General features: G+C 51.8%; 1 protein-coding gene across 1 annotated transcript in view; it reads right to left on the reverse strand.

The window, feature by feature from the left end:
* ABLIM1 (actin binding LIM protein 1) overlaps positions 1 to 27565 on the reverse strand; it is a 232406-nt gene that overhangs the window by 79879 nt on the left and 124962 nt on the right. Inside the window, exon 6 of the mRNA XM_075534800.1 lies at positions 27439 to 27532. Coding sequence (XP_075390915.1) covers positions 27439 to 27532 — 94 coding nt within the window. The remainder of the gene's footprint in view (positions 1 to 27438; positions 27533 to 27565) is intronic.

Consider the following 27565-nt stretch of genomic DNA (forward strand, 5'->3'; position numbering starts at 1 on the left):
CATTGTTGCGAGGGCCAGGACTGGCTCTTCCATCTCAAAAGTTGGCCAGGCGCTGTCCTAGCCCTTGGTAGAACTGAATCAGACCCGTTGCTGTTGAGTAGAGAGTGGCCACAACAAGCCTGTAGGACTGAGGAGAACTTCCCTATAGGGCCCAAGGCTGTTTGTTCTTAAGGGAGTAAACCACTATGTCTCTCTGGGAGATTCGAACTTCCAGCCTTTGGGTTGGCAGCCAAGTGCTTTAACCAGTGCAACTACCAGGACTCGTCTGTTGGATGAGTGAGTTCAAATTAGGCAAGCCCCTAATTACCAAACGACTCTGGGCTGGGAGTGGCCTTGCATGAACAATGAGTTAATCCACCAACCCAGAGCCAGTTAAACTGCGGGGCAGAGGATGCACTTCCCAGGACCACAGCTGAGGTGACGAGGCTTCTTGAGAAGTTGTGTTCAAGGTCAACAGTCTCTCAGAGCTTGCCTGATGAGGTCAGAAACCCAGTGGCTCTTGGGCCTTGGGATGCGCAGAGAAGGAGATGGCACACTGGGAGCTCATGCACAGGATCCCTTCCCAGGCAGCTGGGCACTTTGGGGTTCGTACCCGCCAGGCACGGGAACATTACCAATGGCAGGTGGACACCACATTCCTGCTGTTCACAGCTCCCACCTGAAAAAGGGGCACCAGCTAGGTCAGCCCTGAACCTGGGTGAAACCTGGTCAAGTGCCAAGGAAAGCTTTGACAGGCCCACTGGGCATAGTGACCACCTCTGCCTGCTTGGGGCTGTCACTAGGAGACTAAGACAATGAGGGAGCCATGCCCTGCAGGGCAGCATGGGCTCTCACTCAAGCCTGAGACGCGGGAACCAGAGGGCGATGGAATCTGCACCTGGCCACACCAACAGTCCTCACCTGACTCTGGCGGGAGTGGCCTTGTGATCTTAGAAGTAGCTCCAGGGACTGAGTCGGGGGTGGGGGTTGGGGTGGGGGGTGGGGGTAGGCGGGTGCCAGCCAGCTGATGCTGACGCACAGCGACCCTAAAGCACAGCGCAGAACTGCCCCCTAGGGTTTCCTGGCTGCACCTTTCTGAGGGCAGATGGCTAGGTCTTTCAGCCGCAGAGTGGCCGGTGGGTTTGAACCGTTGACCTTTCGGTTAAGTGGAATTCTTAACCATTGTGCCGCCTGAGATTGCCACTCCTGCTTTCACAGCTACCTTTGGAACTGCCTGGAGCCAAACGCCCTGACAAAGGTTGAGAGGCGATTGGAAGTGCTTGCCTAGGTTAGAGGCCACGGGAGAGGCCAACACTGCTCACTTTCGCTTTTCCCTACTCCTCTCTTTCCCTGGAAATGCACACCGAGGGCTGCGATGGTTTTCCCGGGAGCTCAGGAGAGGGGAACGGGATCCTCAGCTGCGGACTGGAAGGGCCTTGGCACCACTTGAAGATGTTACTAGGAGGCTGGTTTGCATAAGAAAAACGAGAAGGTACACACTGAAGCTCCCCGAAGAGCCTTCCTCAGAGAGGTGGCAGGATGTGGGAGAGGAAGTCCCTGGCTTTCCTTCAAGGCAGGCTTGTGAGTCAGACACTGGACACCTGATAGGGGGTGCTCAGAAAGGGACTTTGAACCACGCAACCAGGACTCAACTCCAAGCCCTGCCCCTCAGCATCCATGCGCTTTCCTTTGGGCAAGCTACTCCCTGCCTTGGCTTCCTTATTTACAAAACCAAGGTGGGAGGAATCCAAGGGGTTGGGAAGAGGGCTTTCAAAGTGCGGCGCCACTGAGAACTAACCAATCCACAACAGCAGTAACCAAAACCAGTCGCCAAGGAGCCAGTTCTGCTTCACCTGCCGAGGCGACCCCAAGTGTTCTTCTATAGCATCTGCTGTGACCTTGGGGAAGTAGACGGCCAGGCCTTTCTTATGAGACACCTCTGGGTGGGTGCAGACCACTGAGCACTTAACCATTACTGCCCAGCTGTTCCTGTCTTCAAGGTGCTTACCGTGCAGAGGTGTGATAGATCACACGTCGTTACAGGAGCCCAAGATAGGTGCTTTAATGTACACAGTGAGGAGGACATTGGGAGAGGGCGGCCCACAGCTACTGTATTGGGGGCTTCACAGGAGAGGGGCAATCGAGTTGGAGTTCAGAGCAAAGCAGGCAGCTTGCTCTGCCCCACTGCCCTTCCTTTGCTTCTCTGTCCCTCCTTCTCCTTCCCCTATTTCTCCACTCATCTACCCATCCATTTATTGTGTTTTTACAGAAATACTATATGCACCGTCCCCTTGGTTGCCTATGTGCATTATGCTTGCTCTGTGCTCAGTTAACATGATGCACATGAGCGTGTGCTATGTGCAACTCAGCAACCTTATAGGGCAAGGGTGCGGCAAACCTGACCCATGGCCGTACACCCACACCCAACCCAATCCACTGCCATTGAGACTTTGCTGACTCAGAGCGGCCCACATGAATTTTATGAGTGAGTTAATGGTTTGACCAGCAGGCCCTGGAATGATGTTATACATACCCTTATGGCCCGAGGGAGAAGGAAAAGTTCCCCAGCCCTGCTACAGGGCAAAGCAGAAATGCTCCCTTGGGTGTCAGAGGCTATGTTTGCAGAAACAGAAAGCCTTTCCCCCTTGTGGATTCGAACTGATGACCTTGTAGTTAGCAGCCCAACTCCTCACTCACTACACCACAGGGGATTGCGGTGAATTCAAGTTCTGTGCAACAAGATGGCACTGGGCCCCTGTCCGTGTCAGGAAATGCTTTGGGTGCTCTCATGAGGTTTGCATTCTATCAAGGGCGAAGCAGTAAATGTGTCTACACAAAAAGCATAGGGCTTCCAAATAAACCGAAAACACAACCAACCCTCCAAACTCACTGCCATCGAGTCCACTCTGACTCAGATGGACAGGGTGGGCAGGACTGCCCTTCTGGGCTTCTGAGGTTGCACATCTTTATGGGAGCAGAAAGCCTTGTCTCTCTTATGTGAGGCAGCGGGGGGTTCAGGCTGCTGACCTTGTGATGGACAGCCTAGGGTGTCACCCACTCTGATGCCAGGGATCCTATGAATCACGTGTTAAAAAATAAATAAATTCACCGTCATCCACTCTGTGCTGACTCATAGGGATCCATAGGACAGGGTTGAACTGTCCTTGTGGGTTTCTGAGACTGTAACTCTTTACAGAGCATCAAGCCTCCTCTTCCTCTTAAGGAGCAGCTAATAGTTTTGAATTGCTTACTGTTAGCAGCCCAACAGGTGCCGTCCAGAAAATGAAATTGGGCCAGGGGACAGAAGATGACCCACAGTGACCTGGGGTAGGTGTTGGCACCCCAGACTCTGCTGATGGGCAAAAGGGGGCCTCTCCAGAGACTAGCTGCCTGAGACACATGGCGGAGACCTGGGTCAGGAGTCTTGCATGCAGCGGGAACCTAGAGTCAGGCCAAAGACTTCAGGACAGAAAGAGCTCACTCTTGAGGACAAAGGCAGGCTGGGGTGGGAGTAGGGGTGGATGATGGTGGGCAGAGGAGGGGGTGGACCAGGAGGAGCTGGAAGGGGCTAACACAAAAGGGCGTGGAAGCCGAGATAAGGGCTCTCAGTGGGTTTTCACCAGTCTGAGCTTTAAAGGTCAGACACGTCCAGCAGAGTTTTCTTTTCCTTCTGCTTTGAAACTTTTAACAAAACACAAAGGCGAACTGGAAATCTATTCCCCTCGCCCTGTCAAGAAATACCACCACCTTTAATCTGTTGCCAGAGCCAGATACACTGAGCATCCTAAACACACTGCCAAAACAAAGCAGGGGGAGGGGGATTGGGGGGGCTGGGCCGTAACTCTCGGGGGGGGGGGGGGGCGATGTTCCAAACACCGCAACATGCCATCGTTCCAAGCGTGTTTATTTGGACAAGGTCTCCGGATGGGAAGCGCGGATGCCAGGCACCAGCTGCAGAGATGCGAGGGACAATCCTGCAAAACCATCATTAGGAGGAAGGGAAGACACAGACTGGAGCACCAGCAAGCACAGCTGCACCTCTGGCCGCGTTCATGAGCGAAGATGCTCGCAGCATGGCCCGGTCACAAGGAAGAAGGGGACAGCCCGACCCGGTGAGCAGTCAAGGTTTCCGGGTGTGCTGCTGCTCTTGAGAAGCATCCCTATAGCCGCACCTGGCAGGCTCAGGTGTGTCACTGGGGTCAATGCCAAAAACACAAAGCTGGGGTAGGGGATCCACTGAAGCCCCAGGTCAAGAAAGTGACATATGATCTGCCTCTCTCTCTCTCCCTAAAGCCACCTCTGGAATCGGTGGCCATTTGCTGAGTCCATGTCGACTGACAGTGACCCGATGAGCATCTGAGCAGAGCTGTGCCTCACAGGGTTTTTGATGGGCTGATTGTGTTGGCGCGAGATCACCAGGCATTTCTTCCGGGGCACCTCAGGATCCCCAAGCTTCTGCGTATTACAGCAGAGTTGCAGTTTCGACGTGTTTGCCCGTCCGCACACACTATCCCCCCTCGTGCCTGCTTCAGTGAATGCGGACTTTTCAGAGCAGCCTATTCTGACTTCTGAGTACAGGACCCCTGCCCCCCGGTCTCATTCACCCACCCCCATTCTCCAAGACATCACACGAGAGCACGCGTGTTTTCTCACAGTTGTGTCCTGCAAGCCCTTCCTTTAGACTGGGTTGATTCCCAAAAGAGGCTTTGGGGAGGAAACCTTGTTTTGGGGTCCAATGCTGGGAGTGGACTGCTCTCAACTCTATTGAATCTGGAAGGCCATGCCCAGGGGGTGACTGTGGGCTAACTGAGGGATTGTTTCTCCTCAGGAAGAACAGTATCCATAGCTTCCTTCCCTTCCAAATGCTACGCCTCCCGGAGCCACTTTCCTGCATCCTCCACACACCTTCCGGCGCACCCGGGTTGCTCCCAGACACCTAAAGCCAACTCAGATGAGGGCTAGAAGCAGACTGTGTGGCGGGACGTGGGCAATGGAAAAGAGCTTCCAACCGAAGCCAGCTCTGGATGGCCTTTCTGTGTGAATAAGTAAGACTGATCCGTTTCTCCAAAGGCATAGACACTCTGCTATGAACAGAGTCAGGGCATCCTGGTGAGTTGAGGTCTAGTGACGGGGGGGTGGGGGGGAGGAGGGGGCGCTGGTGTTCAATGACTGAGGACCTATTTCTAAGGGTGCATCTGGTGGAGGATGCGTCGGTAGCTCCAGGTCAAGGTAAAAAGCAAGATTTCCTTCTCTGTCTAAAGCTTGTTCAGGACGTTCAAGTCTCTGAGAACACCATTGTCATGGAGAATGGAGGCAACAAGCACAGGCGTCTCCCAGGATGGTCAGCCAGTGCCCGCTGCAGCGGCCTCCTCCTGCCCAGCCCAGCCCGGCCACAGGATGGCCCGTCTCAAGTCTGTTTTTTGGGGCAACATTTCTAGAAGTCATGCCACTAGTGCAGCATGCCAACTTCCATGAGACACGAGTCAAATAGCAGGAGACTAGATAGGCTGGAGAGGGGCTTTATGAAGGCAATGGGAAAATCCCACTGCCTTCCTATTCCATTTTCACACCACCTTTTTGAAGTCCAACCATATCCTTGAATTAAAAACCGTAGCTGGAATGTGGGTCTACAGAAACAAGTGACGCCAAACATGGCGCTGACCCTCTTATGCGTTTGCTCTCCCTGCATCCAGTGTGGGGATGCAGGATCGTTTTGGAGAGACCCAGCTGAAGCACAAGTTAAAGCGTAGAAGGCTTAGAAACCTTGGGCGTTATTGCTATCTGGACCTCGGAAAAGGCTGGGAGTGTTTGTTTCACGGTCAAACAAATCAATCCTGACTCACAGGGATCCCAAAGGGTCCGTAAGGCTGTGATTCTTTTCAGAGGGGCACTGTCAGACAGCTATCTTCTCAGGAGCGACTGGTGGGTTGGCATCTTGGGCCTCCTGCTTAGCTTTAACCAATGCACGACTAGGGTGCCTTCCAAAGCAGACCATCCCCCTATAATTAATATAAACGTCTGAGTGGAATTTTCTTTTTAACAGAGACCTGGCATAGTCTGGGCACACCTGTCTGTCCCTTTTCTTCTGGTATCTGCAGATGGGTTTCCCCTCTCTCGCCCAAACCACGAACCAAACCTGTTCCCTTCCAATTCAAAGCCACTCTGGAAGGCCGAGTGGTCCTGCCCCCCAGGACCAAGGTTTCCAAGCTTCTGGGGGCCTTTCCCTTTTGCCTGTGGTCTGCTCGGGTTGCGTGGTGTTCAGGTGGAAGGACACACCTGCAGGGCCCAGGCTGGAATGTGGTTGGTGTTTCCCGGAACCCGGTGAGATAAGTCACAAACCACAGGTTGAGCCCAGAGACCCATGAAAAGGCCATAGCAACTCTCCTGACAGCAGTTTGGCGAAACTTTGGCTTGTGTGCAATCAGGCACAGACCCACAGGAAGACCCCTTAAGAGTCTTCTTGACAGTAATTTACACCCGTGAAGCATGGCGAATGCACCTCTTCTGCACATCCTTCCCCCGCACTCAGCCAGCCTTTAATCCACGACAGAATGGCAACAATGATGTTTTAATGAGTTATTTTCACTCACTTGTCAGAGCCTGTTTGGGTAATCTAAATAACTTCACATCCTCTTAACATTCCTCCCGAGCCTGCCTCTGAGAAAACAAACTGGGATTTTCTTTCCAAGTCTCCAATTCCAGTTCAGGGACAGATGAAGCTGCTTCTGGGACTCTTCCTGCTGGGGTTTGGCCACACCCACTTTTCTTTTCTTTTTTTTTGTCTCTTCCCCTTGCCAAAATCACAGATCTATTTCTATCGTATAGTTCAGGGGGCTTTTCTTGCCTCCTTATTTCTCACTGCCATCTAGTCGAATCTGACTCACAGCAACCGCACAGAACAGAAGCCCTGGGGTGGGGGGAGTGGGGGGGCTCCCAGGGTGGGGGGGGTTCCCATGGGTTTCTGAGGCTGGAAAGCTTTCCGGGAATAGAAAACCTCAATTTTCTCCTGCTGAGCAGCTGGTGGTTTTTAACTTTTGACCTATTACCTGCACAATAGGTGACGATGATTCACCGGAGTCTACTTTAACTTTTTTTTTTTTCACAAAAACAAACAGCAAACAAAACAACCCCCAAACACAAACCAGATATCCTTAGAACATAGTTTGATGAATAGCTACACTTTTAAGAAAATGATTCTCACTGTAAGGCAAGGACCTGTAGAATTCATACCCAAAGGTGTAGAGAGGCAACACTCAAACTCTGTGGGTCTGCAGCTGAACAAAATACGAACATCGGTGCCCCTTCCCCCCGCCCCCACCCCAGGTAACGCCCAGAAGGAATGAAAAGCAAGGAAAACACACACCTGCGTGCTCTTAGGCGCTGTGCTGTGGGGTCTGTGTTGCACCCACAGTGACTCCCTGTAGCAGGGGAGAGCTGCCCCAGGAGGCCTTCCTGGCTGCGGTCCTCCTAGAAGCCAAGTCCATTACCCACTACCATCCTTTAGGACGGCAGCTGAGCACTTAACCGCTGTGCCACCAGGGCTCCTGTACACCTCGACAGTTCAACCCCCAACCCTACACTCAGTCCACTTTGACCCCTACTGTCACAGAACCAAAAAAAACCCCAAACGCATTATCATTCCAACATGGTGACCCTCTAGGGCATCAAGACATAGAGGGTTTCCAAGACATTTAATCTTTCCAAGAGTAGAGAGCCTCACTTCTTTCCAGAGGGGCAGTTGGCGGGCTTGAACCACATACCCTGGGATTCACCACTCAGGGGTTACCTTGTTGTGCTATTGCGCTCGATAGTGATAGGTACTTCCTCTTCAATTCTCCATGGCCACTTCCACCCCCAAATCCCCCAAACATGGTTCTAAAGGTCCATTTGTCACAAATGTTAACCCCACAGAGCCATACACATCACAGACGGGTCGCCACAAATTTTAAAATTCTGGAAACCATTCCCTTAGACAGGCAGGAGCTGGGAGATTGGGGGGTGGGGGGTAGTGTGTACACACACCACCACCACCCCCTCCCCTGTGACTTAGGAGGTCAGTCATGCCAACATCCAGCAGAGGAGCCTGCCTTTGCCAGCCACACTTTACTCGGGCTCTGGGTCTCAGAGAAAAAAAATCAGCATAAGCAGGAAGTTTAAGCACTATGTGGGGCCTGGTTTGGGGGTCTGTAACCAGCTGCCCGCATCTGGAGGGTCCTGAGCTTCGCAAAGCATGCCCGGTTTCCAGGAGCCCTAGTAAACCGCTCACTGTACCTGAAGGCAGAGTGGCTTTCCTTCCAGGTCTGGTCCCGGGCGGTGCTGAGCTCGGCGCTCCTCCAGGTCCCAAACTCAGCCTGCCAAGGGGCTTTGGGGATGCCAGCCCTTCTCCTCTGCCCAGCAGCATGGGCAGCCGCCTGCCTCCTTACAGCACTGGCCTTCTCGCTGGAGCCCAGGGAGCAGCGTGCATCTTCCCAGACCCGCTCCAAGACCAGCGAGCTACTGGCTGCTCCCAGCCCTCCCTCTCCGCCTCACTGGCGAACTGCACTCGCCACCACCATCCGGGCCAGCCCATGTTTCCCAAAAAGGAGGGGGGAGGTTCTGTTTTTAAACGCAGGTGGGGAAAGTACCATTTCCTCCCACCCACTCAGAAGAGTGCCTGCTGCCCGCTGTCCCAGGGGCGGAGGTTTGCAAGACTGCAGAGGAAAAAATGTCCTGCCAGGCCACCAAACTGCTCTGGCTACCGCTAGGGCAAAGGTCGTGGACTCCTCCCGGGAGAAAAGTGTACCTTGCACTGGGGCTCAGCTTCACTCTCCTTAGGGCTCACTTGGCAGTAATCTTTTGAGGGGAATGTGGCTAAAAAGGAAGGTTGTGTGGTGGCCCAGTGGCTAAAGCACTTGACCATCTGCTCCCAGAAGTGACTTCCAACCTCGGAAGCCCTCTGGGGCCAGTTCTAGTCCGAGTTGACTAAGTGGCCGTGGACTTGGTTTCTGGGTGGTTTCAAAGACTGCTTATTCCGCTTCGTTGGTTGATAGTTCTTGATGTGCGTTTTGTTTTGTGCTTTAAAAAATATTGGGGGTGGGAGTTTGTCATTGAGACTCTACCCAGAAAAGCATACACCTCCTTAACCGTCTCTCCACGCGCCGTTCAGTGAGAATGGCTTTTCCGGGTTGAGCAGCCTCTCCTCTACTGTGCAGCCCTACTACGCTGCAGAGACTCTACACACACAACCTCCTGTGTCAGCTAAACCACGGCTGCAGAAATTCTCGATGAACCGGTTCCCGAAGGCGCCATCACTGGTTTCTCCGTGTGTGTGAACAGGGCACAGGAGCCAGCCTCCTCCTGCTGGGATGCTGACACGGTGCTCTCTTAACACAGGGCAAGCGCTGGTCATTCCTTAACAAGACAGGGACTGATCACTTAGGGACGCTTTCCATGGGATGCTAGTTACCCATGAAGGGTAATAAAAATTGTGTGTGACAAAATAATTTATAAATTATCAAGGGTTCATGAGGGAGGGGGGAAAATGAGGAGCTGATGCCAGGGGCTTAAGTGGAGAGCAAATGTTTTGAGAATGATGAAGGCAATGAATGTACAGATGTCCTTTACACAAATGATATATGTATGGATTGTGTTAAGAGTTGTATGAGCCCCTAATAAAATGATATTTAAAAATGTGTGTGTGTGTGTGTGTGGTTTGGGTGCAACCCCCAACCACTGTTGAAGAAATACAGGGCGTTTGGCAACACAGCTGTGCTTCCAAACTAAAAAGGAAGCTATTAGATTGTGCAGTGTATTAATTACAGGGCGCCAAGTACATTTCCAGTGAACTTTCCTTCAGAGAAGGCGCTCTGGTGGTGGAGACGGTTCTGCACTGGGCTGCTAACCGCAGGCTCAGCAGTTCCAAAGCAGGTCCTCAAGAGAAAGAGCTGACTTTCTACTCCTACCGACAGTCTCAGAAACCCACAGGGGGCAGGTCCACCCTGTCCTGGAGGTGCCTTGGATTTGGGACCAACTGGACGGCAGTGGGTGGGCATGAGTGTTCCTTCCGAGGGCTCCAGGACTCCCTGGAGGACCTTCCCCGGAGCTGAGCGACAGCCAGGTTTCTCCCTGTGCTCAGTGGTACCCCTGCCCCAGTATCACTCAGATCAGGCGCATGTTTCCACCCAGACCCCAGACCTGGATGCGGACCCCTGAGTCAGAAACTCTGGGGGGAGCCTGGGAATCAACACCTTAAACAAGCACAACCAGGAGTCTTAGGCAGAATGGCTTTCAAGCCAGGGCATGTAAGACCTCGGGCCAACTCATTCTAGACGGCCTTTGGAACCCAGCACCGAAGGTCATGCTTGAACATTAGCAGATGGCCACATACGTGGCCCCCCCGTGGTAGCATAATGGGCTGCAAACTCCAAGCTCCAGGATCTGAACATTTTAAAACTCTCAGAAAACCAAAGGGCAGTTGCACTCTGTCCTACAGAGTCGAGATGAGTTGGAATCGAAGCAACGACAGTGAGTTTTGGATGGTTCTATACAGGTCTCCAAGGCATAGTGGTTCCATTGGACTGCTAAGTGCAAGGTCAGCAGTTCAAAGCCACCAGCTGCTCTGCGGAAGAAAGACGAGGCTTTCCATTCTTGGACACTCGAGGACAGCTCAGCGCTGTTACGCTACCGGCTATTCCCAGGAACAGCCAGAGTGGCGCCCCCAGCACCTTCCTCAGGCGCTACACTTAGCGTCTCAGGCTCAAGCCACCAGGCCTCTGTGTATGTGAACAGGTGTGTGTGTGATTGGTAGGTTATCTTGGGGGTCAGGGAACACGCAAACATCTTCCCATGTAAATGAATGATTCCATGTCATTGTGTTTCCCTTTTACTCCATTTCTGCCTACGTGAGGTTTCCTAGCGACACTCGGATTTGGAATATGAGCTCCACGTTTGGATTTTATTTAGCAACCCATTCCCTGGTGGCTCTGTGGGATAAGGGTTGGGCTGCTAATGTCGAGGTCAACAGTTCAAATCCGCCAGCTGCTCAGTGGGAGGAAGATGGGGCTGTCTGCTGCATCTCAGAAACCCAATAGAGCAGTGGTTCCCAACCTTCCTCATGCCCCGACCCTCGAATACAGTCCTCATGTGGTGATGACAGCCCCCCAACCATAACATTATACATCACTGTCATTTTGCTACTGTTATGAATCGGGCGACCCCTGTGAAAGGGTCATTCTCCTCCCCAAAGGGGTCGCGACCCACAGTTGAGAACCACGGCTCTAGAGGGTTTCTGAGTTGGAAGCAACTCCATGACAGTGAAGGGCTTGTTCTGATTTTGATCAGAATGTTCTGAGGAAACTCAGTTCACCTTCAAAATGACCAAATACATCCCCAAAGTTGTGAGAGCTTCCGATGAAGCACACACGAAACCTTTCCAAACCAAAGGGGGCAAAAATCACTTTGGGTCAGTCAGGTGGTTCAAGTAGCCGTGTGGTTGTGAGCAATGAGATGCCTCGTCTTATTCATCCTTCAGGATGGGCATCTTTTGGGGGAAAGAAAGCGAACATTAAGCAATCCCAGGGCACAAGGGACCCGTCTGGGGCCATGCAAATATTGTGAGGTTGTGGTGTGGTGATGGGTGCACAGTTCTATCAATGCACTGAAGCTCATGGGGTCACACAAGTCCAATGGATGGATCGATGCTATATGAACTCTACCTCCATAAAACCATTCAAAAATAGCCAAATGGATAGCTGGTGAGAATCTGTTCCAAAGGCTAGGGAGCAAGACTCAACCCCAAACCAAACCAAACTCGCCGCCCTCTAGCTGGTTTCCACCCACGGTGACCCCAGAGGACAGAGCAGAATTGCCCCTGTGGGTTTCCCAGACTGTAACTCTCGGTGATGGGAGGAGAAAGCCTCATCTACTGCTGTCCTTGTAGTTAGCAGCCCAACACATAACCACGGTGCCACCTGGCTTCCTACGTGGCAAGGCAAAGTAGGGTTCAAAGAGTTCATAGAGAATCTGCATTTCCACTGTAAGTACAAAACCAAACTCACTGCCATTGAGTCGAGGAGGATGCGCAGCAGCCCGACAGGCCCGTTAGATTCAGAGACTATAAATCTTTATAGGAGTAGAAAGCCCTGACTTTCTACCTTGAAGTGGCTGGTAGTTTCAAACTGCTGACCTTGCCATAAGCAGCCCAATGGGTAACCATCACACCCTTTTGAGGGCAAGGCCTGTTGATCTACTTAAAAAAATCCATATCTGAACACCCCCCCCCAAGAGTGCAGTTCTCCTCTGATCCCCGAGGGTCACCATGAACCAGTATCAACTCGACAGCACTGGTTTGAGGGTGGCCGCTGGGCTCAAACTCCGGGCCTTGGGCCTGCAGTTAGTTACGCTTATGTATCTTTTCAAATGATTTTATTTACGCTGCCGAGAATGCACACGGCAGAGTGGACACCTGTTGAACCATGTCTTTCTTTCTACTTCCTTTCTGGTGGTGAAACCCTCTGAAAATGTCCTTGTTACATGGAGAAGTTTTCCTTCTTAGCAAAGAAAGGGCAAAGTTCGCAGCCATAGCTCATCCGAGAGCTCTTCATCTTGGGGTTTCTGCAGCATCTATTTCAAACCTTCCCCACTGTCCTCATATCTACGCCTGTCCCCCACCTGCCGGGGCACGCTGTCACGTCTTGACTGACTAGGGGGCTAGGACGCATCAGTCATGCAAGCTTCCTTCACAGTCAGGGGCACTGATGCGGTTCTTGGGCTGTACCATCCTCCTCCCCTCTTTCCTGAGCTCTTCCTCTCCCACCAGCATGAGTGCACTGCCCCCCGAAGTGTCCTCCTGTCTTTCCAGTTGCTGTGGTCAACTCGACCCCACCGAGGATGCACCTCAACACAGAGAGTGCGCCTAATAGAGCCACATGCTCAGCACAGAGAGTGCGCCTAATAGACCCACATGTTCAAGGAAGAACTTCTTTACCAGTTAAGCGAAATGATCGGTTAGTTTTGGGGTGATCTCAGGGGACAGTCTTAAGGATGAAAGGTCTACTCAAGGCAATTATTTCAGGGTTTCACCCAGGGTATATGGCTCCAGAAAGTCTGGATTCCAGAGAATTCCTGCATAAACTCTTTCACGCCTAAGACAGCGGTTCTCAACCTGTGGGCCGCAACCCCTTTGGGGGGTGTGTGTCAAACAACCCTTTCACAAAGGTCACCCAATACCTATCAGTAGCAAAATTACTTTATGAAGTAGTAACGAAAGTAATGTTCTGGTTGGGGGTCACCACAACATGAGGAACTGTATTAAAGGGTCGCAGCATTAGGAAGGTTGAGAACCACTGTATTAAGACCACCACCAAGCTCCAAACTTCCAGCTTCTATCTATGGCTCCTGGTGGTGTAGTGATTGAGTGCTGGATTAACTTCAAGGTCGACTGTTAGAAACCCACAACAGCTCCTCGGGAGTCAGATGGGCCTTTACACTCCTGTGAAGAGTTGTGGTCGTGGAAACTCACAGGGCAGTTCTACTCTGCCCTCGATGGCAGCGAGTTTGGTTTGTTGGATCTCTTTTCCCAAAATGCCTGCAGCTTCATTTTGCTACTGAGCCATTAAAGTTGGTCACTTATACACAGTTTCCATTTGCAAGTCTGCTCCAAAGGCCCCTTGGTTCAGAGGAGTTATTGTACCAGTTCCTTTCGGCTGGACTCAGTGGCTACCAGCCCGGACCCTCGCTCCTCCTCCTGACTAGCTGGCAAGCTCTGAGCTATCCATCTGCTGGAATTGGCACCACGTTCTCCACAAGGTGGGAAGCCAGAAGGTGCTGCAGGAAGCAGGAGCACTCAGGTGTAAAACAGGAAGGAGAAGGCCTAGTGGATCAGAGCAGGGCAGCTTCACTGCCTGGGCCAACGGCACCAAAGGCACCCTCTCTCATGGAGCTTTGTGTAAATTCCCTCATTACCTCAAAGAGGGGGCTGAGCCTTGAACCAAGCTGTCTTGGTGGGAGGGACTTTCGGATGGTACAGGGACAGTGAATTCTTTAATATGGCTCTTCTAGCCACAGTCTCTAACTCCCACCAAACAACCTTTCCCTGCATGGGTTTGTGAGAAGGTGGGGGAAGACACTGATAGGATTCACCTGTGAGTAATTTCACATAGGATTCCTGGAAGTGCCATCTTGCAGAGCATAAAAAGAGCTGAGAAGCAGGAGGAGGGATCTCATGCCAGCAAGAGCCCGGAGAGCAGCGCATGCTCTGGATCTGAGGTCCCTGAGCAAGGAACCCTCTGGACCCATAAGGTAGCTGTTACTTCAAAGCAGCAGCAGCAGAACCAAGAGCCACAGCTTGAGAATGGTGGACTGCCCCGGCCACAGAGCAAGTAAAGCCGAGTGCTTCAGTTCAGGAGGCTGGCTTGTGGAGTGGGGTGCCTCTGGGTACTTAATTCAGGGAGCTGGGTTTGTGACCCACAGAGCCATAATTGAATGCCTTCCGGTTGAGGTTTATAGCAGAGTGGTATGCCCCTTGGGCACTTATTAGCAGAGCTGAGTGTTTTAACGTCCTGATAAGCATCTCAACGCTGAGCATTTCTCACTGATATTACAATGTGTCACGTTTCCTTTCGACATGAACTTTGTGAGTGCTGTATGGCTCGTGCGGTGGATATTGGAAGCTAGAGATACATTTTAGAACATTGAGACCTTGAGATGGTACCTGTTTTCAGACACCACGCTAAACAGACACTGAAAAGGACTAAGCAGACCAAAGCACAAGGACAACGTGGAGAAGCGGGAGCCACACACCAGCCTTCGCCGGAGTTGGCACGAGCGCAGGCTTCAGAGAAGGTTGGTGGAGGCCTGTGGAAGTTACGTACTCTGGTGAGAATTTGAGGTCGCTGCTTGATGTCCTCATCTGGAGGCACGATGGAGAGATAAATAGCTTGCTGGAGTTGGGGGGGCACACACACTCTCTGCTTCGCATCCCTGATGACAAGACACATGGAGCTACGCTAGAGCTCTGGAGCTGGAGGAGCCATGTGGAGACCACTCCCTGCAGCGCTGAGATGCTTCCACCACCACTGGATCCACAAGACTTCCCACCCACTGGCCTGTGAGTTTCTTGCATTTGGAGTCATTGCATGTGTTTCATGAGTCTGAAGAGGAATTTATAGATTGGTATCAGACATAGGGGCTCATATTGGACTTATGGACTGGGTTGGGATGTTTTAATGTACAATTGCTCTTTGATATAAAATTCTCTTTTACACACATGTGTGGCTATGGATTTGATTCTCTAGTCCACCTAGACTAACAGAAGGCCCACTGGGTAATCTTGCAATGCTGAAGAGGTGCAACTGAGATCCCAGGAACAAGGTCAGATGTGGGCGGGGGAGCCAAGCACCCATCCCATGTCAGGCAGGTGGGCGGTCCAAATGTATGGCTGGCCTCTCCTAGGGTTGGTGCAGAATGGTTCCAAATGAGCCCACAAAAAGCCAGCGTGCCTGGTAATTAAGCTCAAGTGCTGTAAATCTGCAATGGGAAATGCTTACAACTTAAATTGACCACACGACTACACTTACAAAGCGGATTTCAAATGGGAAAACAACATGCTATCACATGTGTGCAAGCAAACCAAACACTGAGCATCACAGTCAACATGTCTAAAACCAGACCAACAAGGTAGGGAGGAAGTGATGGGAGATTTCAATGGCAGCAAATGTCCATGGAGTGCTCTCCCTCAGCTGCTTGCACCTGCTCGGTCCTCAAGACCCACAGCTGTGTCTTTTCAAGCGGCCCTGCTAGACTCAAGGCATTGGCCGGGTTTGCCTCTTCCCTGGCCCTCACCTTAGTGGAGGTCCCACGTGCTCTTCCACTGCCAAAGATGACACCCGGTCTTCTTCCCAGGAAGAGAAATCCACTGCTGTTGAGTGGGACTGCTCCCATGGCTTTTCAGCACTGGAACATCTTTAGGGAATCAGACTGTCTCATCTGTCTATCAGGGAGCAGCTGGTGGGTCCACACCGCTGATCTTTTTGATTGAGTGCTTTAACTACAGTGCCACTAGGACTCTTTCCACCAAGAGAAAGGTGGGAACAGCATCTCTGTAGGGCAGGATGGGCACCTTGGGGTCAATCACTTAGAAGAAAGGGTGTAGCCATCCCTTTTATGTTCATTGTAGCACAAAGTGAACTGAGCCAAGGGTGGACTGGGTGGAGAACTCAGGACAGGAAATGCCTGGTGCTCTCTCAAGAAAAGTCCCTCTCCCCCTACCTGTAGGTTCTCTGGTTCCCCCTGGTACATCTCACCAGCAAGAAGGTAAGCTTTCTGATGTCAGATAATATTTGTGGGGGGGGGGATCATCAAAACATCTTTTTAACTCACATAAATACAAGTCTCTTTAAACTGTCATTTCCGGGTAAGGAAGCCCTTTCATCTGTGCTGACAGGAAAGGGTTTCGCGCCCCCCCCCCCCTAAATAACGATCTTTTCTGCTTGTGAGCAGTCGTCTGTTGCCTTGGCAACACATTTCCTCTTGCACAAATGCAGGAGAAAGGAGATAACTTCGTGTGACTCAGAGATTTTCACCATAGCATTTCTCACGTCAATGTGCTACTACCTCACTGGGCCAACTCCCATCCTGTTAACAATGGAGATCGTAAAACACTGGCGATTCAATACAAAAAAGATGGTGGTACTGGACACATCCTACCCGACAAGGTGACTGCAACCTTGAGTTTGTTTCCCACAGTGGGATGCTTTCACACTACTCTAGTCGCTCCATGGTCAAGGGTGTGGGTACTACGGCATGTGTGGAAATGAATCTTCCTCCTTGCCCTTTACCACTGTTGGTCAATCTAGTACGTGAGCATGTTGAGGATTAGAAGAAAGGAGGAGAGAGAGGACCACCTGGCATCGAATTTATGGGTTTCTTTCTTTTTTGGTGTCCCTGGGTGGGCGCGAAGGTTTTCTTTCTTAAAAACTAAACCTTGCAACTTTATGAAGTAGTGATTCATTCATATCCTCACTCTACTAGGAACTGAGGATAACTCAGGTGAATCACCTTGCCCAGCAACATGAAGCAGGTAAAACAATAGGGCAGGATTCACATCCCAAGTTTCCCCAACTTTGTATCACTTTGAATATGTGTGTGTATGCATGTGCGTGAGAGCGTACACGCACAAGAGGGCTTCAGAACATTTGTGGGGAAAGTCCATGATCTTTTCACTCCATTGTCCACTAGCTTTTTGAAGCCCCTATGCACATACATACACGTTAGGCTTCTAACCACAAGGTCGGTAGTTTGAACCCACAGGCTGCTCTGTGGGAGAAAGGTAGGGCTTTCTACTTCCAAAAGTTCAGGTCTCAGAGACCCACAGGGGCAGTCCTACTCTGTCCTGTAGGGCCGCTGCAAGTCAGAATCAACTCTGTGGCAATGAGTTTGAGTTTTATATATACAATAGGCGGACATGAGTATATTTAAAATATGATAGTTCATACAACATAAACTTCATTCTTTTAAAGTGAAAGAGATTGTACAATCATTGCCTCTCCTTAATTCCACCATTTCTGAGCACCACTCCCAAACAAATTAAAATATATCCATTAGCAGTCAATCCTTCTTTCTCCCAACTCTAGTCCTTAACAACCACTACTGCCTCTGAATTTGACTACTATAGATACTTTCTATAAGTGGAATTATACAATAAGTGGATTTTTACTTCTGGCTTAGAGCAGTATTTCCAGGGTTCAATAGCCAAGATCTGCCCATACTTCATCTCTTTTCCATGGCTGAATAAAATTCTGTTGTATGAATAGACCACATTTTAACTTGGGTTTCTAAAGGCAGGCATTTCTCCAAGGCACAGTCAAGTGATGCTCTGACATTACAAGGATGGACTAGAGTGTCTATATTGACTCTTACCAAATGTAAAGCCTCCTTCTGACCCTTCACTGGCCTCTGAGAAGTCCCAGACAGGAGCTCTGAAGGCAAGGCACCCCCTAATTTGAGGCACCAGCTGTCCGTTCAGTGCCCTCCAAGGGCCAGGTCAGATGCCCTATGGTGCCTCCAGCTGATGAAAGGGGACAAGACTCTATAAGGCACGCCTCCACAGAAGGCGGGCCACTGATTCTCAGTGACATTTTTACAACAGTAAAAAGTAAACCAACTAAGAACTCCGAACCCCAAACCATTGCTATTGAGTAGATTCCAACTCATGGTAACCCATGTGTGACTCCAACCTCCACAGATTTTCCTTGGCTGTAGTCCTGATGGAAGCAAACTGCCAGGCTCTCCATCTGCACTGGGCTAGGTGGGTAGCTGGCTAGTGGCTGAAGTGGTTGGCACCACCCTGCATCATAACCAACCAAGACACAAATGTCTATGGTCTTGAAAATAGTTGTCCACAGGCATTCATGGGACAGATGTACATTGCCGGGTCCCCCTCCTTAGCCTGTCAGTCTGGGAACTGCACGGGTGGCCCAGCTGGTATTTGAAAAACAGGAGGCACAGCTTCCAGCCTCACACAACACTCAGGCCACTGCAGCTGGACAAGCCGACAAGTGGTGGGGATCCAAGAGAATGTGAAACGACCACCTCTCATCAACATCACAGGCGAGTAAGATTTTGCTGCAGATCAGTTGAAAAGGGGTCTCAGTGGTGTATTGGCAGGGGACTGCCAGAAAGCCAAGCTGAATTCAAAAGAGAACTTGGCATGGGCCATATCAGAGACTTTCAGAAAGATGTTCACCTGCACTTGACTGAATATGGGAAGGCATCCAACTGTGCAGGTCACAACAGATTACGGGTAATATGTTCAAGAATAGGAACTCCAGAACAATTGTGCTCGTGCGGGGTCTGAACATAGATCTACCAGGAGGCATTTGTTCCAACAGAGTAAGGGAACACTGGGTGACTTAAAGGAGCCAGAGTTGGACAGCTAACTGCAAAGCCAGCAGTTTGAATCCACCAGCTGCTCTGCAGGGGTGGGGTGGGGGGAGCAGAGGGAAGGAGACAGGCCTTCCTACTCCCATAAAGACTCAGTCTCAGGAACTCAGAGGGTGAGTTCTTCCCTATCTTATAAGGTCCCTGTGAGTGAACATTGACTTAATGGCAGCCAGTGAGATGTGGCTTACAATCAGGAAAGGTGTGTCAGAGTTGTATCCGCTTACACAACCTGTATGTTAAACAAATAAGCACAGCCATTGGACTGCATTAAGAAGAAGAAGACAGGCAGATCCATTAACAACATGCAAAATGCAGATGACAAAACCTTGCTCGCTGAAAGTGGAGAGGACGTGAAGCGCTTACTGATGGAGATCGAAGACTGGAGTCTTTACTATAAACTACTCCTGGGCATAAAGAAAACAAAAATCCACACCACAGGTTCATTAAGCAACACCGTGATAAATGAGGAAAATACTGAGGTTGTCAAGTGTGTCACTGTACCTGGGTCTACCATCAATACCCATCTAAGCAGCAGTCAGGAAATCAATCAAACGGCATGTCACATTGGGCAAACTGCGGCACAGACCTCTTTAAAGGGGTGAGAGGCAGCACATCTCTTGGCAGACAGACAAAAGCGGGGTTGACCCAAGCCAAGGCAGTTTCCAACACCTCATTTGCATGTGAGAGCTAGAGAGTGAATAGGAAGGTCAACTAGGAAGTGGTGCCTTTGATTATGGTGGGTGATGCGCACTATTTCATCCACCAGGGACTTCTACAAGAAGGAGCAAATCTACCCTGGAAGAAGGACAGCCAGAAAGCAGCTTAGAATCCTAAGCTTTGTTATCAGTCCCAAGAGACCGATCCCTGGAGAAGGGCATCATGCTTGGTAGCATCAATGAGAAAGAGGAAGACCCCTAATGAGATAAGCTGACACAGTGGCTGCAACAATGGGCTCATTGCAACTGTTAATGAGGATGGTCCAGAGCCAGGCAATGCTTCATTCTGCTGTACGCAGTGTTGCTATGAGCCAGGACTCATGCCGCCTAACGATACGGAATATTCCTTCTCCCATTTCATCAGGAATGGTAAGTTATGTGGGAGGCAGATTAGATGCTTGTCTTCTGTAATGATCATCTCCAAGTAGGTCACAAAGCATTTGTGTGTCTGTGTGTCTGTCTCCTGGGACTCTGGATACCGAGGTTCTAAATCTTGTTTGGTTACAAGTTATTTGTAGAGTCTCCGAGACTCGATAGCCTTGTCTGTCCACTGAAGTCAGTGGCAACTACCTGGACCACTTGACGAGTTTTCTGTGAGAATTAATATTTGTAAGAGTATTTACAAGTGCTGGAAATAAAAGGCAAGATTTGATGGTGGCTCACTGTCTTCTGGGGCATGTGAGGAGGCTTCAAAACGTCCCGGGGAAAATTCCATTACCTTTTTGTTCCAATTCTCCATGAGCTCTCTGAAGAGCCCTCATCGACTATCTCCATTTAGGCAGGCAAGAGACCCACTCAGGTCACGGGGTCTTTTCCTTTTCCGGGGTCTCCATGAAGCGGAAGGCACCGCAGATCCCCCTGAGCGTGGTGAGAAGGCAGTGTGTTTTCTGGATAAACACGGGTTATCATTCTTTCTTAGGGTGCACATGGCACAAAAGACAGGAAAGGGGGAGTTGGCATTTCAGCCTGTCCTTTGAAAACTACCCACTTCATGGTGACAGAATGATTATGATGTCAGGCAAGTGCCCTGGGACAGCCTGTGTGTTCTCTCACTGGACAGGTGAGCCCAGACAAGAGGCCATGTGGTACTCAGCGCTGCCACGACATAATGTCATTGAAGACGGACTCCAAAGGGGAGGCTGGGGGGAGTCACTGGAAAAAGTGAATTCCTTTCACTGCAGCAGCGTAAGCATTTACCCTGGGGGGTTATGGGAAAGCAGTGTTTGAATCAGTCAAAAAGCACAACAGAAGCAAGGCTGCCAGATTTCAATCCCGCCTCAACGTAGAGAGGAGAATCTGGCTGCACCAGGTGGTGATTCCATTTTCGACCCTCGAGGAGTTCAAAGGGAGGGTCCCATCCTTCAGTCATTCCGTCCCAGGTGAACAGATACGGACAGGACAGGGAGATGGGCAGGACGTGAAGGCATTCAAGACGACTTGCCAAGGGCGGCCTGGGAAGGTGTCATGTGTATACGGTGTGGCATGCAGGCTGATATGGGCCCTTCCGGACCCCACGCTCAGTCACTGTCAGACCTGTGCCCCCAGTCTGTGGTGTCCAGAAAGGAAGTCCATGAGATGAGAGGAGGTTCAGATGCCCCTCAGCAATGAGGAAGACTCCTTCTCACACGGACAGAGACAGGCAGGTGCCTACAATTCCATGTCACCTACCCGCAGCGGGAGCAAAGCCCCTGGGAGCCCCTAGTGAGAGCATTCACCTGCAAGGAGCGCCATCAGCGGAGCCCCTGGGAAACATGGAAAACCCCTGAAGCAAAGGGAAGAGCGCCAGGAAGCGCTACAGGCTTGGAGAAAGGACACCTATCCTCAGCCTGTGCCCATGTAGAAGAGCAACCGGGATGGGGCAGTCCCTTCTCCTTCCCCCTAAAGCTTCTGTTTCCAGTTTGGCACCTGCTCTCGTTTCCCTATGCTTGTCGGAACTGCCTTGTTGCTGATGATAAACTCCGACCCTGGATGCTCCGTCTTCCACATGCTGGCAGGCAGCACTCTGCAGCCAGGGGAGGACATCTGCTGGAACCAGAGCTCTCCTGGACCCTCCGCCAAAGATGCAGGGACATGCAGGCCTCAGAGAAGCCCCCCACGTCTTCCAGGACCTGCAACGCAAACCTCAGGCCTCAGGCAGCTTCCTGTTATCATGAGTTGCCAAAGCACAGGCTGGAGGGGAGGGGAGGGGAGGAGAGGGAAGAAGAGTTTATAGAGAAGGGATGGATCGGAGAAGCTGCTGGCCACCTTGAATATCTCACGCTAATTGCTTTGGGACTGCTTAATTAGGAGGCATGTTGCTAAAGCATCTTCAGAATGTTCCCAAATTTATAGGTTAATTAGCCTCAGCTTTTAGAGATGCGCTATTTATGGCAGGAGCTGCCTTGTTGGAAGGAGACCTTGCCGAAGAAAACAGCCCTGAAAGGTAGGCGGGATCGACTGCGTGGCACCTGGCGGTGCAAGCGTCCACTCTACGCCGGTTTCCAGGGAAATTCCTCCCACAGAACAGAGCAGCTGCCTCCCACCCCTAGACAGTCGCACCCTGGACTATGGAAACCAAAGGGCCTCCCGGAACCAAGCAGCCTGGTCCGTGGGTCTCATAAACACAGCCGATCCTTGTGATCTGGGGCATTGGGATCTCTTAAATCACTGTAAATGCTGAATTAGCCCACCAGGAGCCAGTTCTCCCAGCGACAAGGCTGGGTCACAATGTTTGGGTCCACCACACCAAAACCCTTGTCTTACAGTGCTTCTGTTTGAAGACCAGTGTTTAATCAGCATCGCTGGCGCATTAGCATGGAGTTCGTGCCAAGAGGTCCACCTCTGGCGCAGGGTTCGAGGGGCTGGCCCTGAGGCCGGGATGAGGCGGACCAAAACCACTGCCCCTTGGCCACGAGGCCCCTCGCACGGGCCAGCGCTGCAGCCTGTGCTGAGGCCATTTGAAGCACTCCACTCACCACAGAGAACACAGAAATGGGAGAAAGCGAGTCTCTGTGGAGATCACAAGGAGGACACAAGCGCCCAAAGGCGGCGGGCAGCAGCAGCGGGTCACCCCATTTGATGGCCAGAGGGCTGCGCAGGCTGCGGGACAAATCCTCAGCGCACTGTGCACTGCCCTTTGCTGCACTGCACGTCCCTGTGGCTTTAAAAATAAAGCAAGAATGGAAGGGCGGTGACCACGCCGAGTGAGTCCCCGGCGCCATTTCTCCTCATAGTGCGTGCGTCATGTCTCTGTGGGATAGATTGTTAGCGTTTCAGTCTTCTTCCTCCGACTGCTACCCACTGACACCATGGCCGCCACAACGGGCTTGAGCCCAGGACGGGTGGTGAGGGTGACCAGTGCTTTCATTCTGTGGGGCCGCGGGTCGCTTTGGGTCAGAACCGAGTGGACGGCACATGACAACTACACACTTCATAGACCACAGCTCAGAATCAGCATGATTTCCCTACGCATTGGGGAACTAAAAAAAATTGTCTGGGTCTTGTTTTATTTTGATATTTGCCTTTTTTTGGGGTGGTAGCCTGGAACCAAACTCATTACCTCTCTGAGGTCTGCCCGTGGATCTTAGGGAGTCGGCGAATTAACAAATACCAATTCCTTGAGTCATGAGGACAGACTGCTGGACTGGGTATATGTAGGTGTGTTTGCATTTTTACTGATTATTTTAAAGCTTTCCGTGAAGAAAGCAAAACTCAGGCTCCAAGGCTATCAGAGATGTGTCCAAGGCCACACAGCCAGTAGTGAGTCCCTGACTCCCTGCCGCCCAGAGCAGACACCGTCCTGGCCTCCTTGGAGCTGATGGGATGTATACGAAGGAGTAGCATGGAGGTACACCCACGTGCAGAATGGGGCTTTGGGAGTCACAGGCCAGTCTCTGAACCTGTGAAACAAGACGGAGCTCGAGAGCCGGAAGGGCCCCAAATCACTCAGAGGGTCCTGTCGTCACAGCTAAGCCTGGACTTCTCACTGCTCAGAGCCCTGTCCCTCAGCTCCCCCACGTGCCCAGTGCTTCCCTCTGGGCGCCACACCCAACCCACTGCCAAATCCCACACAACGCAACACCACAGGGCAGAGCAGAGCTGCCGCAAGGGCTTCTCATGGCCGTGATCTCTGTGGAAGCAGAGGTCACCTCTTTCTGCAGCGGAGCAACTGGTGGGGACAAACCACCAACCTTTCCACTGGCAGCAGGTGCTTTAACCCCTGGGCCACCAGGCTCCTTGGGCACTTCTTACCAAGTGCAGAATTAAAACTGAAGATCCAGAGATCTGCCTCCCCCTTGTGTGATTTGCTGGGTTACTGCATCTCCTGGCACCCACGTCCCTGATCCTCGTACTGCTCCCCGCGGAATGACTGACCCACCCCGCACAGCCCTGCAAGAAAGCAACCGGGACAAACTCACCCAGAAAACGAGCCAACCCACCCACCCACCCACAGGGGCGGCAGCATTGACAACACACCCCACTATCGCAAGGGTCACGCAAGGAAGGGCGGGGGCAAACCAAGTGCAGGGATCAGCCCTGTTCTACGCTGCTGCCCAGCCAGCCTGAGTCACAAGTTGTCACACGTGGGGGTGATAACCTGGCAGGACACATGTCTGGAGATCGCACACCCATGTGGGTGGAGAGGAAGCCAGCTGGGCAGATCCCGGCTCTGACTTAGGCAAGCTACTCGGCGCCTTAACCCTTACCATCGGCCTCCCTGGAAACGGAAGCTAGTTTGGTAAGAGGCCCTTAGAGATGCAGTGGACTGGGCCAGGAGGGGCACTTGGGGTGAGAGACAGAGTGAGATAAGCAGGTGTTTCTTCAGAGGGGCAGGTTCTCAGGTCTGTCTTCATTTCCGACGCTCTTTCCCAGCTGGTGACCCACATCTGACCCTAAATGAAGACAGCCCTCCCGACACCCCATCCCCTCCTGCTCCTTTGGGAAACAGTTCCCTGCATGGTCCAGGGAGACAGCCGCTTTAAGCATGGCATCTGCACACGGGGCTGGTTCCAATGTGGGGACTTGGTGGCACGTCTTCCCACCTCTCTCCCTACAGCTGAGCACCTGGAAGATGGGGCTGGCGGTCCTTACTGTCGTGGCCAAAGGCAATGGCCCCTTTAGCTCCCAGCTCGCCAGGAGGCCTGTTTCCACCCTCGGCAGCAGATCAAATTCAGTAACCCCCAGGGAAAGGCTGCTGGGTTCCATGTAGGGTGACCCCTCGGACACTCATTCGGGGGAGAGGCAGGTAGCCCTGGTCCAGGACACTTGGATTTCAAGGTACCCTTTGGGTGAGCCACCCCATCTTCTCCAACAGCCTTCCGGAGCAGGTGTACCTCCTTAGGTCAAAACCTCCACCGGCCATGAAGCCCCACCCCCCAACTGTGGGTGTGGAAGCTGGGGGCCCACCCCTCAGCTGGGACTACTACTTTGTTGTGCCCAGACGTCTGCAGCAGTTTCTGAACCGGCCTCCCTGTCTGTCCACCCCTTCTTCACACGGCTGTCCATCCAGTCACACTGCACCCCAGCTGCGGCCACTTCAGTGGCTGCCCACACTAGGGGGGAGGATGCCCATACCCAGAAGGTGGTGTTCGAAGCCCCTGTGCTCTGGCCCCTCATTTCTCCCATCCTAAGCTCCTGCCTCATGGGCCTTTGGGGCATTCCGTGTGCACGCTTGTCCTCATCTGTGGGCCCCTGTAAGCACTGCGCCCCCCTGCTGGAAGACCCTTCCCCAGGCCCAGAGGCTGTCCCATTTGACAGTGGGACAGAGACAGGCCATTATCCAAGTGCCGCATTGCTCCAGCCCGAGTGGCCCCTCCGACTTAGGAAAGGAGGACTCTGCGGAGCCTGTGTGTGGGTGTGGGTTCCACGAGGGGGGTGTGTGTGAGTGGGGGGGCTTGCATTCCACCCTGAGAGAGTGGCCCAGGCCCAGGGGCCTCCAGAATTTCTGCCTCCTGTCTCTTGAGCCAGGCCTGCGGAGGAGTTTAGATGTGGGCCCAGGGATTTTGTGCCCCGGTGTCTGAGGGAGGGAGGAGCTGCACAACCAGTACCCATCCCTGTCACCCGGTTGCTGGACCCACCCCTGCTTCCCACACTGTCTGCTCCCTGGAATGTGGGCGTGATGCGGCAATCTCCACTCTCCCAGTCAGAACCGGTGAACACCCCACAGGCCTGCCATAAGAGGGTAATGGCTCTCTGAACTCTGAACCCTAACTCCAGTGGGGTCTGCAGCTGACAGGACCTGAGACAAAGGCCTGGGTCCCAGGCAGTCACGCCTCCAGCAACGGGCCCCAGGGTGTCTCGCTGCTCACACAGGATGTGGTTTTATTTGAAGGGAGGGGACCTGGTGGAGCCCTTACCTCTCACCCGCCCTTTCTTTTATCCATCTCAGCTCTGAACCTCTGCTCCCACAAGCACACACTCACACGCACACGTATGCATACACACTGCCCCACACATACCTATACCTTCCGATACCTGTACAGACTACTCACACACCTACCTGCACACACCCTACACCTCATGCCCCCCACATATGCAACAGCCTGCACGCCCACCCACATATACACACCCCATGTCCACACACATAAGTACACACACTTGCGCACTCATCCACCCACGTATCCACACTCTCATACCTATACACACAGCCCCACATGGCTGTATACAACTCCACACACAAACATAGCCCCCAACCCCCCATATACATTCAAGCACATACACAAACCTACATACCTGCACACACACAGCTACATGCTTGTACACAAACTCACATTCACATGCATACCTGCACACACACTCTTATAAATGCACATGTCCACATATCTCATACTGGTGCATATGCACATACACACACCTGTGCACACATTCACACAGACATACACCTACACACCAGCTGTAAACATTCATCCTGTACATACTCCCTGTACATACTCCCACATATACACACCTGTACATATACCTACCTACCACGTGGCTCACAAAGTTCTTTTTATTTCCTCTTTCCTAACTGCTAAAAATAAAAATGGCCTAATTTTTTGGAAACTGATTATGGTAGCAAGTGTGCATTCTACTTGATGCAATTGAAGTTTAGAGTGAGATATGTATGAAATCCCAACTAATATAATTTAAAAAGTAGGCTGTTGTGTTTACAAAACTTAAGGTAAGCATGAACTTGGCAAACACCATAAAAATAGCTTTTTTTTAATGGCCTAATTCAGACTTTCCTTCTACATAATCCCCATCATAGAGCCATAGTGGCTACACATTGTCCTGCTAACCACAAGGACAGCAGTTCAAAACTACCAGCCAATCCAAGGGAGAACGATGAGGCTTTCTGCTCCCCCTAAAGCAGTGGTTCTCAACCTTCCTCATGCCGTGACCCTTTAACATGTTGTGGTGACCCCCCCAACCATAAAATTGTTATTGCTACTTCATCACTGTCATTTTGCTACTGTGATGAATCGCATGACTCCTGTGAAAGGGTCGTTCGACCCCCAAAGGGGTTGGGACCCACAGGTTGAGAACCGCTGCCTTAAAGGATCACAATCTCAGAAATCTGCAGGGGCAGTTCTAACCCTGTTCCACAGGGTTCTCATGGGTTGGCATTGACTTCATGGCGGCGGGCTTGGTGTCGGGAACCCCCAGTAGGTATTTATCCTCCCTTCCCTGCATCCAGTACCGCTCACTGCTGCTCCCCCTGGTGTGCCCGGCAGCCCGGCACACTCATCGCTAGTACGGGAGACAGCCTCCCTGCTCAGGTGGAGAGGGGACAGAAGAGGAGAAGGTGGCTCTCTTGTGTTTCTCAGAAACATGACGGTGGCTTTGAGGACAGCCCTCTGTCACTTACCTCCAGGACTTTCCCGGTGATAAACTGCTGACAGGCTTCACAGGTCACTCCAAAGAGCCCCTGGTAGTCCTTCTCACAGTACGGAGCGCCGTCCCTGCAGGAGACAGAAACACAGTCAGCCCTGAAA

Source organism: Tenrec ecaudatus, chromosome 16, assembly GCF_050624435.1.
Source record: "Tenrec ecaudatus isolate mTenEca1 chromosome 16, mTenEca1.hap1, whole genome shotgun sequence".
Classification (NCBI taxonomy): Eukaryota; Metazoa; Chordata; class Mammalia; order Afrosoricida; family Tenrecidae; genus Tenrec; species Tenrec ecaudatus.